This window comes from Mytilus californianus, unplaced genomic scaffold (genome assembly GCF_021869535.1).
Source record: "Mytilus californianus isolate M0D057914Y unplaced genomic scaffold, xbMytCali1.0.p SCAF_5, whole genome shotgun sequence".
Lineage (NCBI taxonomy): Eukaryota > Metazoa > Mollusca > Bivalvia > Mytilida > Mytilidae > Mytilus > Mytilus californianus.
In genome coordinates, this window is record NW_026262701.1 from 23,539,775 (window position 1) to 23,554,234 (window position 14,460).

Below are 14,460 nucleotides of genomic sequence, written 5' to 3' on the forward strand. Positions count from 1 at the left end.
TTTTGAATAAACTGCAATAGGTGGAGAGCAACACTTACAGTCAAGTCACAGTAATAAATTCTAAAAGAACAAATTAATACATCAAATTATTTAACAACTGTTATGAAAAAGTTTAATTATCAAATAGAAACGCATGGAAAATATAAAAAAAAATACACATCGCTCTATTGCGGGTCTTATTCACAATTCTGTGTTTATTGTTTATAAAGGTCACGTTCAGTTAACTTCGGCAATACAACACGAAAGGTAATAAGCTAGCAAACTTTTTACTGAATGAACTATAACTTTAAAAATAATTCGTGCATTTGGAACTTAGTAAAGTATATATACATACATTGGTTTATTAATTTACTTAACATTTTATTTTCAAGAAACATTTTCATTTTAAATTCAAGAAACAGCATAGTACTACTGATGTCAACGTATATTTGTTCCTCGTATAGATGATGCCCCTTTAGAAACATTTATAGACATCGCATCATAAATATTCCTTAAGGGACGAATGTTCCTTAACATTGATTCCACGGGGAATAAATACTATAAATTCCATAATATTTCTTCAATTTAAAACACTGAGAGTGGGCGAGTGAATTTCAGAAAGCAAATTAATCCAGAAGAAAGAAAATATGAGTCGGATGTTAAACAAATACCCTCCCCACCCTTATAAATTAGAGCTATACATGTATATAGCTACTTGGTATTCTTAATGATTGGTGTTTATTTTCTATACCTGTTTGTGTTTCAACTTGGTTATCTGTTTAATAAGTGTATTCACAACATGGTTCAATCTTTTGTATTCCTTTGTCCTTCTTGCCATCAACTTTAAGAAAAAGAAAAATACATTACGAAGTTTAAGATCTTAAATAAAAGGAATATCTTCTGTAAGTTCTGACACATTCAAATCAATAAAATCACTAAATTTCTTGTAGATTGCAGTATTCCTAATATATCTTTTTATCGGAAGAAATGATTATTAGAGGAATCCTTAATGACATCACCAAATATGACATATTACAAGGTTTGTACTCACCTTTAAAAACACGTGTGTAACAAGTGGAGCAGATGTTTCCAAATCTTCCGGAGGATCCGAGTTGAATCCTAAATTTTTGAAGGGGTTGGTACTACTTTATTGGTCTGTGTTGTAAATAGTGCTATCTTATTTTTGCTTTTCTCTTTTGTTTATCAATTGTGACAAGAAAGTCACGAAGGCAGTCCTTTATGAAAAGTAGACTAGATGCCGTTTTTGAAAGTCAGAAAGTCAACTTGTCTATACGAGAAATAAACAAATGGCGTTTTCTTGAAAAACAAATGTTTTTTCATCGTGATAAAGATACATTTTGGAACAATGTAAAAGAGGTTAAAGAATCCCAGTCATTAGACTGCTAATTTCTGAAGTTATATTGGAGAAATACGTAACAAAATATCCGTTGTATATATATATATGCAAATGAACTTTTGGGTAAAAGAGAGGTGAAAGATACCAAAGGGACAATCAAACTCATAAGTCAAAAACAAACCGACAACGCCATGGCAAAAAAGAAATAGACAAACAAACAAACAACAGTACACAAAACACAACATAAAAAAAATAAAGACTGAGCACCACGATCCACACCAACAACTATGGAGTGATCTCAGGTGCTCCGGAAGGGTAAGCAGATGTGGCACACGTCGTGTTGCTCATGTTAGTACAAATCCGGTAATAAGTCTAATTCGGTAGGACACACTCGGGGAAAGGGGACGAGTTTGTAGGTACGACAATTGGAACATATCCGCTATCATCTGTGAAACGGATATTCTATAACGGTCAACCAACTCGTGATGGCGTCCGTAAAATTTACGAAGGGATGACTTCAACTTCACCACTTGGAACTCTTGGTTTAATGGCTTTCTTGTGAGTAGCAACCCTCTTTCAAGGAAACCATGATAGGAAATACAAGCCCTGTAATATCGTATCAACTGGGAGATATATACTCCGTATGCAGGCGTTGCTGGAATGTTGCTACATAGAAATGGAAAGTTCACAATAGGGAAGCTGAAATCATCCCTTTTGTCGTAAAGTTTTGTTTTCAACCGACTCTTATTCAATTGTCAATTTCTAGATGTAAGTCAAGATATGAGGCAGACTTAACTGTATCTGTTGTATCCTTTGTCTCAAGTTCGATGGGATAGATGCTTTCAACATAGTCACCAAATTTTGAGTTATTTATTGAGAGAACATCATCTATATAGCGAGATAGTAAAGTAAGTCAGCCTCATGTGAATGAAGTACCAAGTCGGCAAGAAGAGGAGCACAGTTGGTTCCCATGGGAATTCCGATTGTTTGTTGAAAAACAAGTCCTCTAAACGTAACAAATATGTTGTAAATCAAGCAAGCATCTTGATAATGTCAGTTTCAGAGAAATTGTTTGAATCAGATCGAGTGATTTTTTTTACAAAGTACGATTTATCCCTCCCTAAGAGAAGATACTTGTATCTACGTTGGACATTTTTTTTTATGAAACAAAGCAAGACCAACTCTTTCAATTTGTCTTTTCGATTGGAATGGGGAATACTTGTGTAAAGTGTAGAAAAGTCAAATGTTTTATACTATTGCAAGATGAAAGATACTTAGATTGCATGTACTCTGAAAGATCTTTGGATTTTTTAGTATCCACATCTGATTCTCGCCACCTCTAGAATAGGTAGTTTCACAATAAATTTGAATCCCGGCTTTGATTGCTGATAAAATTTATGTTAATAATTTAGAAAGAGGTTTAGTGGACCACTTGGAAGACAAGGTAATATAACGTTGTTTGTAAGGACACTTATGTAGTTTGGGTAGATGATTTTTTTTCACCGCGGGTGGCATTGATAAAATAAGGGATATATGAAACAACATCGTTAATTGGTGAGAAGTATCTGCTGGATTTGATAGTTTGTATGAAATCTGACCGCAAAACAAAAATTAGAAAATTATTTCAAAAGTAACATCAACAGCTGCGTTTGTCTAATGCGTATGGTTTTTTTTATGTCCTGTTATTTATGTCCTAAATGGGCTTCCGTAAATATCACTTTAAATATTATAAAATGTATATATTTTTTTTAAAGATGCATTGTGACATGGATTGTTGCTATATAGTATAGTTGGTGAAGACAAGGTAGAAGTAATGCATCCCTTAAGTTAAGATAGATTTATGCTACATTTTTTAACACGACAATGCTGTACTTACCCATCTTCGTGCTTTATATTTTCCAGCAGACACTATTTTTCGTCTCTTAGCGTTCATCTTTATTTTGGCATTAAGTTTGTTTATGTTGGCATTGCTTGTTTGCATTGCTTTAGAAAAATCCTTAATTTTGTTATCTAAAGCATCCATCTTTTTCAATTGAGCTTTCTGATTGACATTCTCATTATTCAGCTTGGTAAAAATAAGAAGTTGTCTGTCTTTCAATTTGCTAATACTACCAGTTAGTCCTCCCTGGAATAAACAATTGTAATTAATCTTTGGGTAATAAATACATTCATGTTAAGTGACGTAATTCTTTGGACAGTTGCAAAAACAAAATGAGAAAACATTTATCGTTATATAAAATGTAGTATAATTTAACCCTTACCATGCGGGGGCCGTAATATTACGGCCGTACCCAGACCACCGTTATTTGGCACCAATGGCGCTCCATTTTTTTGGAGGTCAACGTAATGCCATCTAATTCGAAGTGTATGCATGTTTCCTCAATCTAACACCATTAATTGTCATCTTTCTCACTTTTAATGTTCATTTTGAGCTCAAATACGAACTTGGAAAATTGAAATCGGACAAAATTGGGTTATTTGGAGGGGTGGGCTTACCTTCGAGGTCTGAAACACGAAGTTGTGAGGCCTGAAACTTGGACAAATAGTGTAAACCCCGAGGCATATAACTACTGATCGTGTTTATTAGGTTACAATACACCATTAGATTTTATGGGCGCAGCCATTTTATGAGCATAACATGGTATTCAGAATTAAGAGTATAGCTAATCCTGATTGGTTGATATGTGCGCCCGTTATTTTTTGTAATTAGAGACTTCGTGCATTCTGCATTATACCAAAGGCCAAATAAATTATTTTCCTCAGCCCTAGCGGAACTGAGATGTCTTTTAAACGCTAGGATGAGACACGTATTTGTAAGTGCAAAATTGATAGGCATGGGAGATAAGTACAAATTACGCTAAGAAAAGCAACGCGAACCTATATTTTTTGGACCAAAAAATACTGTCCTAATAACTTTTCTTTAATTCTAGCAAGGTTTCGTTAAAAAAATCAGCTTTCTAAAGTCTGTATCTCGAAAAAGGCTATCATTGTCGCCTATGGGGAAATTAATTGTTTATTATAATCTATACAGCGTCGACATTTCTTTATCATAGTGCTCAAAAAGTGTCAAAAACAGTAATTTTACTTGATATTTGATGTGAAACCGTATTTTTTGGTGACAAATGAATTATTGATTAACTAGTTTTTAAGCTATAGTCTGTTTCATATTTGTATAGCGTTTTACCTTAGAAACAAGGGTGTGTTCGACTTTTGACTTACTGTGGAGAGAATATGTCATTTTCTGAACTTCTGCTGATTTGTTTGTAAAAAGCACATACACATCTAGAGTTTGGATATATAAATCGATTTTTAAACATGACAATCTCGATCCAAGTGCTGTTATCGAAATTACCAAATTCGGTGAAAATGTACAGAAACGATCCCCTTCGAACATTGAAATGTTCACTCGAATGGCAGACTATAAAAATTAGAATAGGCATGACATTTCGTTGTTAACGAATAGTTTTCGATGTTTCAACACAAATATTTACACATTTTTCATATTTTGTAATGCTATAGTCTGTTTCAAAAATGTACTTTTATACGAAAATGGTTTCATTTAAAACTGTTGTTCAAAATTCACCGTAGTAGTTACATATTGGATCGGTTTTGGTATCAATATAATCAGTACTTGATGACATATAAAGAATCATTGGAGAAAGTGGACATTATCTTCAGGCCCTTTTTAGCAGTACTGCATTTACTAAAAAAATCAGAAAATTTTTTTTCACATTTTTTGACTGGGGTTACCTCTGATAAAAAATTGTGAAAATTCAGAGAGTAATGCCAGAACGTTTTGAAGATGATTTTTGTGTGGCATATATATTTATGCATCTAACGAACTATGAATTGCATGATTCTAGAAAGTATTAAATAGCGTATAGGTTACAATACACCATTAGATTTTATGGGCGCAGCCATTTTATGAGCATAACATGGTATTCAGAATTAAGAGTATAGCTAATCCTGATTGGTTGATATGTGCGCCCGTTATTTTTTGTAATTAGAGACTTCGTGCATTCTGCATTATACCAAAGGCCAAATAAATTATTTTCCTCAGCCCTAGCGGAACTGAGATGTCTTTTAAACGCTAGGATGAGACACGTATTTGTAAGTGCAAAATTGATAGGCATGGGAGATAAGTACAAATTACGCTAAGAAAAGCAACGCGAACCTATATTTTTTGGACCAAAAAATACTGTCCTAATAACTTTTCTTTAATTCTAGCAAGGTTTCGTTAAAAAAATCAGCTTTCTAAAGTCTGTATCTCGAAAAAGGCTATCATTGTCGCCTATGGGGAAATTAATTGTTTATTATAATCTATACAGCGTCGACATTTCTTTATCATAGTGCTCAAAAAGTGTCAAAAACAGTAATTTTACTTGATATTTGATGTGAAACCGTATTTTTTGGTGACAAATGAATTATTGATTAACTAGTTTTTAAGCTATAGTCTGTTTCATATTTGTATAGCGTTTTACCTTAGAAACAAGGGTGTGTTCGACTTTTGACTTACTGTGGAGAGAATATGTCATTTTCTGAACTTCTGCTGATTTGTTTGTAAAAAGCACATACACATCTAGAGTTTGGATATATAAATCGATTTTTAAACATGACAATCTCGATCCAAGTGCTGTTATCGAAATTACCAAATTCGGTGAAAATGTACAGAAACGATCCCCTTCGAACATTGAAATGTTCACTCGAATGGCAGACTATAAAAATTAGAATAGGCATGACATTTCGTTGTTAACGAATAGTTTTCGATGTTTCAACACAAATATTTACACATTTTTCATATTTTGTAATGCTATAGTCTGTTTCAAAAATGTACTTTTATACGAAAATGGTTTCATTTAAAACTGTTGTTCAAAATTCACCGTAGTAGTTACATATTGGATCGGTTTTGGTATCAATATAATCAGTACTTGATGACATATAAAGAATCATTGGAGAAAGTGGACATTATCTTCAGGCCCTTTTTAGCAGTACTGCATTTACTAAAAAAATCAGAAAATTTTTTTTCACATTTTTTGACTGGGGTTACCTCTGATAAAAAATTGTGAAAATTCAGAGAGTAATGCCAGAACGTTTTGAAGATGATTTTTGTGTGGCATATATATTTATGCATCTAACGAACTATGAATTGCATGATTCTAGAAAGTATTAAATAGCGTATAGGTTACAATACACCATTAGATTTTATGGGCGCAGCCATTTTATGAGCATAACATGGTATTCAGAATTAAGAGTATAGCTAATCCTGATTGGTTGATATGTGCGCCCGTTATTTTTTGTAATTAGAGACTTCGTGCATTCTGCATTATACCAAAGGCCAAATAAATTATTTTCCTCAGCCCTAGCGGAACTGAGATGTCTTTTAAACGCTAGGATGAGACACGTATTTGTAAGTGCAAAATTGATAGGCATGGGAGATAAGTACAAATTACGCTAAGAAAAGCAACGCGAACCTATATTTTTTGGACCAAAAAATACTGTCCTAATAACTTTTCTTTAATTCTAGCAAGGTTTCGTTAAAAAAATCAGCTTTCTAAAGTCTGTATCTCGAAAAAGGCTATCATTGTCGCCTATGGGGAAATTAATTGTTTATTATAATCTATACAGCGTCGACATTTCTTTATCATAGTGCTCAAAAAGTGTCAAAAACAGTAATTTTACTTGATATTTGATGTGAAACCGTATTTTTTGGTGACAAATGAATTATTGATTAACTAGTTTTTAAGCTATAGTCTGTTTCATATTTGTATAGCGTTTTACCTTAGAAACAAGGGTGTGTTCGACTTTTGACTTACTGTGGAGAGAATATGTCATTTTCTGAACTTCTGCTGATTTGTTTGTAAAAAGCACATACACATCTAGAGTTTGGATATATAAATCGATTTTTAAACATGACAATCTCGATCCAAGTGCTGTTATCGAAATTACCAAATTCGGTGAAAATGTACAGAAACGATCCCCTTCGAACATTGAAATGTTCACTCGAATGGCAGACTATAAAAATTAGAATAGGCATGACATTTCGTTGTTAACGAATAGTTTTCGATGTTTCAACACAAATATTTACACATTTTTCATATTTTGTAATGCTATAGTCTGTTTCAAAAATGTACTTTTATACGAAAATGGTTTCATTTAAAACTGTTGTTCAAAATTCACCGTAGTAGTTACATATTGGATCGGTTTTGGTATCAATATAATCAGTACTTGATGACATATAAAGAATCATTGGAGAAAGTGGACATTATCTTCAGGCCCTTTTTAGCAGTACTGCATTTACTAAAAAAATCAGAAAATTTTTTTTCACATTTTTTGACTGGGGTTACCTCTGATAAAAAATTGTGAAAATTCAGAGAGTAATGCCAGAACGTTTTGAAGATGATTTTTGTGTGGCATATATATTTATGCATCTAACGAACTATGAATTGCATGATTCTAGAAAGTATTAAATAGCGTATAGGTTACAATACACCATTAGATTTTATGGGCGCAGCCATTTTATGAGCATAACATGGTATTCAGAATTAAGAGTATAGCTAATCCTGATTGGTTGATATGTGCGCCCGTTATTTTTTGTAATTAGAGACTTCGTGCATTCTGCATTATACCAAAGGCCAAATAAATTATTTTCCTCAGCCCTAGCGGAACTGAGATGTCTTTTAAACGCTAGGATGAGACACGTATTTGTAAGTGCAAAATTGATAGGCATGGGAGATAAGTACAAATTACGCTAAGAAAAGCAACGCGAACCTATATTTTTTGGACCAAAAAATACTGTCCTAATAACTTTTCTTTAATTCTAGCAAGGTTTCGTTAAAAAAATCAGCTTTCTAAAGTCTGTATCTCGAAAAAGGCTATCATTGTCGCCTATGGGGAAATTAATTGTTTATTATAATCTATACAGCGTCGACATTTCTTTATCATAGTGCTCAAAAAGTGTCAAAAACAGTAATTTTACTTGATATTTGATGTGAAACCGTATTTTTTGGTGACAAATGAATTATTGATTAACTAGTTTTTAAGCTATAGTCTGTTTCATATTTGTATAGCGTTTTACCTTAGAAACAAGGGTGTGTTCGACTTTTGACTTACTGTGGAGAGAATATGTCATTTTCTGAACTTCTGCTGATTTGTTTGTAAAAAGCACATACACATCTAGAGTTTGGATATATAAATCGATTTTTAAACATGACAATCTCGATCCAAGTGCTGTTATCGAAATTACCAAATTCGGTGAAAATGTACAGAAACGATCCCCTTCGAACATTGAAATGTTCACTCGAATGGCAGACTATAAAAATTAGAATAGGCATGACATTTCGTTGTTAACGAATAGTTTTCGATGTTTCAACACAAATATTTACACATTTTTCATATTTTGTAATGCTATAGTCTGTTTCAAAAATGTACTTTTATACGAAAATGGTTTCATTTAAAACTGTTGTTCAAAATTCACCGTAGTAGTTACATATTGGATCGGTTTTGGTATCAATATAATCAGTACTTGATGACATATAAAGAATCATTGGAGAAAGTGGACATTATCTTCAGGCCCTTTTTAGCAGTACTGCATTTACTAAAAAAATCAGAAAATTTTTTTTCACATTTTTTGACTGGGGTTACCTCTGATAAAAAATTGTGAAAATTCAGAGAGTAATGCCAGAACGTTTTGAAGATGATTTTTGTGTGGCATATATATTTATGCATCTAACGAACTATGAATTGCATGATTCTAGAAAGTATTAAATAGCGTATAGGTTACAATACACCATTAGATTTTATGGGCGCAGCCATTTTATGAGCATAACATGGTATTCAGAATTAAGAGTATAGCTAATCCTGATTGGTTGATATGTGCGCCCGTTATTTTTTGTAATTAGAGACTTCGTGCATTCTGCATTATACCAAAGGCCAAATAAATTATTTTCCTCAGCCCTAGCGGAACTGAGATGTCTTTTAAACGCTAGGATGAGACACGTATTTGTAAGTGCAAAATTGATAGGCATGGGAGATAAGTACAAATTACGCTAAGAAAAGCAACGCGAACCTATATTTTTTGGACCAAAAAATACTGTCCTAATAACTTTTCTTTAATTCTAGCAAGGTTTCGTTAAAAAAATCAGCTTTCTAAAGTCTGTATCTCGAAAAAGGCTATCATTGTCGCCTATGGGGAAATTAATTGTTTATTATAATCTATACAGCGTCGACATTTCTTTATCATAGTGCTCAAAAAGTGTCAAAAACAGTAATTTTACTTGATATTTGATGTGAAACCGTATTTTTTGGTGACAAATGAATTATTGATTAACTAGTTTTTAAGCTATAGTCTGTTTCATATTTGTATAGCGTTTTACCTTAGAAACAAGGGTGTGTTCGACTTTTGACTTACTGTGGAGAGAATATGTCATTTTCTGAACTTCTGCTGATTTGTTTGTAAAAAGCACATACACATCTAGAGTTTGGATATATAAATCGATTTTTAAACATGACAATCTCGATCCAAGTGCTGTTATCGAAATTACCAAATTCGGTGAAAATGTACAGAAACGATCCCCTTCGAACATTGAAATGTTCACTCGAATGGCAGACTATAAAAATTAGAATAGGCATGACATTTCGTTGTTAACGAATAGTTTTCGATGTTTCAACACAAATATTTACACATTTTTCATATTTTGTAATGCTATAGTCTGTTTCAAAAATGTACTTTTATACGAAAATGGTTTCATTTAAAACTGTTGTTCAAAATTCACCGTAGTAGTTACATATTGGATCGGTTTTGGTATCAATATAATCAGTACTTGATGACATATAAAGAATCATTGGAGAAAGTGGACATTATCTTCAGGCCCTTTTTAGCAGTACTGCATTTACTAAAAAAATCAGAAAATTTTTTTTCACATTTTTTGACTGGGGTTACCTCTGATAAAAAATTGTGAAAATTCAGAGAGTAATGCCAGAACGTTTTGAAGATGATTTTTGTGTGGCATATATATTTATGCATCTAACGAACTATGAATTGCATGATTCTAGAAAGTATTAAATAGCGTATAGGTTACAATACACCATTAGATTTTATGGGCGCAGCCATTTTATGAGCATAACATGGTATTCAGAATTAAGAGTATAGCTAATCCTGATTGGTTGATATGTGCGCCCGTTATTTTTTGTAATTAGAGACTTCGTGCATTCTGCATTATACCAAAGGCCAAATAAATTATTTTCCTCAGCCCTAGCGGAACTGAGATGTCTTTTAAACGCTAGGATGAGACACGTATTTGTAAGTGCAAAATTGATAGGCATGGGAGATAAGTACAAATTACGCTAAGAAAAGCAACGCGAACCTATATTTTTTGGACCAAAAAATACTGTCCTAATAACTTTTCTTTAATTCTAGCAAGGTTTCGTTAAAAAAATCAGCTTTCTAAAGTCTGTATCTCGAAAAAGGCTATCATTGTCGCCTATGGGGAAATTAATTGTTTATTATAATCTATACAGCGTCGACATTTCTTTATCATAGTGCTCAAAAAGTGTCAAAAACAGTAATTTTACTTGATATTTGATGTGAAACCGTATTTTTTGGTGACAAATGAATTATTGATTAACTAGTTTTTAAGCTATAGTCTGTTTCATATTTGTATAGCGTTTTACCTTAGAAACAAGGGTGTGTTCGACTTTTGACTTACTGTGGAGAGAATATGTCATTTTCTGAACTTCTGCTGATTTGTTTGTAAAAAGCACATACACATCTAGAGTTTGGATATATAAATCGATTTTTAAACATGACAATCTCGATCCAAGTGCTGTTATCGAAATTACCAAATTCGGTGAAAATGTACAGAAACGATCCCCTTCGAACATTGAAATGTTCACTCGAATGGCAGACTATAAAAATTAGAATAGGCATGACATTTCGTTGTTAACGAATAGTTTTCGATGTTTCAACACAAATATTTACACATTTTTCATATTTTGTAATGCTATAGTCTGTTTCAAAAATGTACTTTTATACGAAAATGGTTTCATTTAAAACTGTTGTTCAAAATTCACCGTAGTAGTTACATATTGGATCGGTTTTGGTATCAATATAATCAGTACTTGATGACATATAAAGAATCATTGGAGAAAGTGGACATTATCTTCAGGCCCTTTTTAGCAGTACTGCATTTACTAAAAAAATCAGAAAATTTTTTTTCACATTTTTTGACTGGGGTTACCTCTGATAAAAAATTGTGAAAATTCAGAGAGTAATGCCAGAACGTTTTGAAGATGATTTTTGTGTGGCATATATATTTATGCATCTAACGAACTATGAATTGCATGATTCTAGAAAGTATTAAATAGCGTATAGGTTACAATACACCATTAGATTTTATGGGCGCAGCCATTTTATGAGCATAACATGGTATTCAGAATTAAGAGTATAGCTAATCCTGATTGGTTGATATGTGCGCCCGTTATTTTTTGTAATTAGAGACTTCGTGCATTCTGCATTATACCAAAGGCCAAATAAATTATTTTCCTCAGCCCTAGCGGAACTGAGATGTCTTTTAAACGCTAGGATGAGACACGTATTTGTAAGTGCAAAATTGATAGGCATGGGAGATAAGTACAAATTACGCTAAGAAAAGCAACGCGAACCTATATTTTTTGGACCAAAAAATACTGTCCTAATAACTTTTCTTTAATTCTAGCAAGGTTTCGTTAAAAAAATCAGCTTTCTAAAGTCTGTATCTCGAAAAAGGCTATCATTGTCGCCTATGGGGAAATTAATTGTTTATTATAATCTATACAGCGTCGACATTTCTTTATCATAGTGCTCAAAAAGTGTCAAAAACAGTAATTTTACTTGATATTTGATGTGAAACCGTATTTTTTGGTGACAAATGAATTATTGATTAACTAGTTTTTAAGCTATAGTCTGTTTCATATTTGTATAGCGTTTTACCTTAGAAACAAGGGTGTGTTCGACTTTTGACTTACTGTGGAGAGAATATGTCATTTTCTGAACTTCTGCTGATTTGTTTGTAAAAAGCACATACACATCTAGAGTTTGGATATATAAATCGATTTTTAAACATGACAATCTCGATCCAAGTGCTGTTATCGAAATTACCAAATTCGGTGAAAATGTACAGAAACGATCCCCTTCGAACATTGAAATGTTCACTCGAATGGCAGACTATAAAAATTAGAATAGGCATGACATTTCGTTGTTAACGAATAGTTTTCGATGTTTCAACACAAATATTTACACATTTTTCATATTTTGTAATGCTATAGTCTGTTTCAAAAATGTACTTTTATACGAAAATGGTTTCATTTAAAACTGTTGTTCAAAATTCACCGTAGTAGTTACATATTGGATCGGTTTTGGTATCAATATAATCAGTACTTGATGACATATAAAGAATCATTGGAGAAAGTGGACATTATCTTCAGGCCCTTTTTAGCAGTACTGCATTTACTAAAAAAATCAGAAAATTTTTTTTCACATTTTTTGACTGGGGTTACCTCTGATAAAAAATTGTGAAAATTCAGAGAGTAATGCCAGAACGTTTTGAAGATGATTTTTGTGTGGCATATATATTTATGCATCTAACGAACTATGAATTGCATGATTCTAGAAAGTATTAAATAGCGTATAGGTTACAATACACCATTAGATTTTATGGGCGCAGCCATTTTATGAGCATAACATGGTATTCAGAATTAAGAGTATAGCTAATCCTGATTGGTTGATATGTGCGCCCGTTATTTTTTGTAATTAGAGACTTCGTGCATTCTGCATTATACCAAAGGCCAAATAAATTATTTTCCTCAGCCCTAGCGGAACTGAGATGTCTTTTAAACGCTAGGATGAGACACGTATTTGTAAGTGCAAAATTGATAGGCATGGGAGATAAGTACAAATTACGCTAAGAAAAGCAACGCGAACCTATATTTTTTGGACCAAAAAATACTGTCCTAATAACTTTTCTTTAATTCTAGCAAGGTTTCGTTAAAAAAATCAGCTTTCTAAAGTCTGTATCTCGAAAAAGGCTATCATTGTCGCCTATGGGGAAATTAATTGTTTATTATAATCTATACAGCGTCGACATTTCTTTATCATAGTGCTCAAAAAGTGTCAAAAACAGTAATTTTACTTGATATTTGATGTGAAACCGTATTTTTTGGTGACAAATGAATTATTGATTAACTAGTTTTTAAGCTATAGTCTGTTTCATATTTGTATAGCGTTTTACCTTAGAAACAAGGGTGTGTTCGACTTTTGACTTACTGTGGAGAGAATATGTCATTTTCTGAACTTCTGCTGATTTGTTTGTAAAAAGCACATACACATCTAGAGTTTGGATATATAAATCGATTTTTAAACATGACAATCTCGATCCAAGTGCTGTTATCGAAATTACCAAATTCGGTGAAAATGTACAGAAACGATCCCCTTCGAACATTGAAATGTTCACTCGAATGGCAGACTATAAAAATTAGAATAGGCATGACATTTCGTTGTTAACGAATAGTTTTCGATGTTTCAACACAAATATTTACACATTTTTCATATTTTGTAATGCTATAGTCTGTTTCAAAAATGTACTTTTATACGAAAATGGTTTCATTTAAAACTGTTGTTCAAAATTCACCGTAGTAGTTACATATTGGATCGGTTTTGGTATCAATATAATCAGTACTTGATGACATATAAAGAATCATTGGAGAAAGTGGACATTATCTTCAGGCCCTTTTTAGCAGTACTGCATTTACTAAAAAAATCAGAAAATTTTTTTTCACATTTTTTGACTGGGGTTACCTCTGATAAAAAATTGTGAAAATTCAGAGAGTAATGCCAGAACGTTTTGAAGATGATTTTTGTGTGGCATATATATTTATGCATCTAACGAACTATGAATTGCATGATTCTAGAAAGTATTAAATAGCGTATAGGTTACAATACACCATTAGATTTTATGGGCGCAGCCATTTTATGAGCATAACATGGTATTCAGAATTAAGAGTATAGCTAATCCTGATTGGTTGATATGTGCGCCCGTTATTTTTTGTAATTAGAGACTTCGTGCATTCTGCATTATACCAAAGGCCAAATA

General features: G+C 32.6%; 1 protein-coding gene across 6 annotated transcripts in view; it reads right to left on the minus strand.

The window, feature by feature from the left end:
• Positions 1–14,460, minus strand: part of LOC127703040 (uncharacterized) — a 925,706-nt gene that overhangs the window by 883,522 nt on the left and 27,724 nt on the right. For 5 of the 6 annotated variants that reach the window (XM_052207424.1, XM_052207422.1, XM_052207423.1 and 2 more), the window contains 2 exons: positions 3,213–3,461; positions 731–820 (listed from right to left, as the gene is read on the minus strand). In XM_052207424.1, coding sequence (XP_052063384.1) covers positions 731–820; positions 3,213–3,461 — 339 coding nt within the window. Of the gene's footprint in view, positions 1–730; positions 821–3,212; positions 3,462–3,832; positions 3,916–14,460 lie in introns of those variants that run through there. The other variant, XM_052207428.1, reaches the window with a different exon arrangement.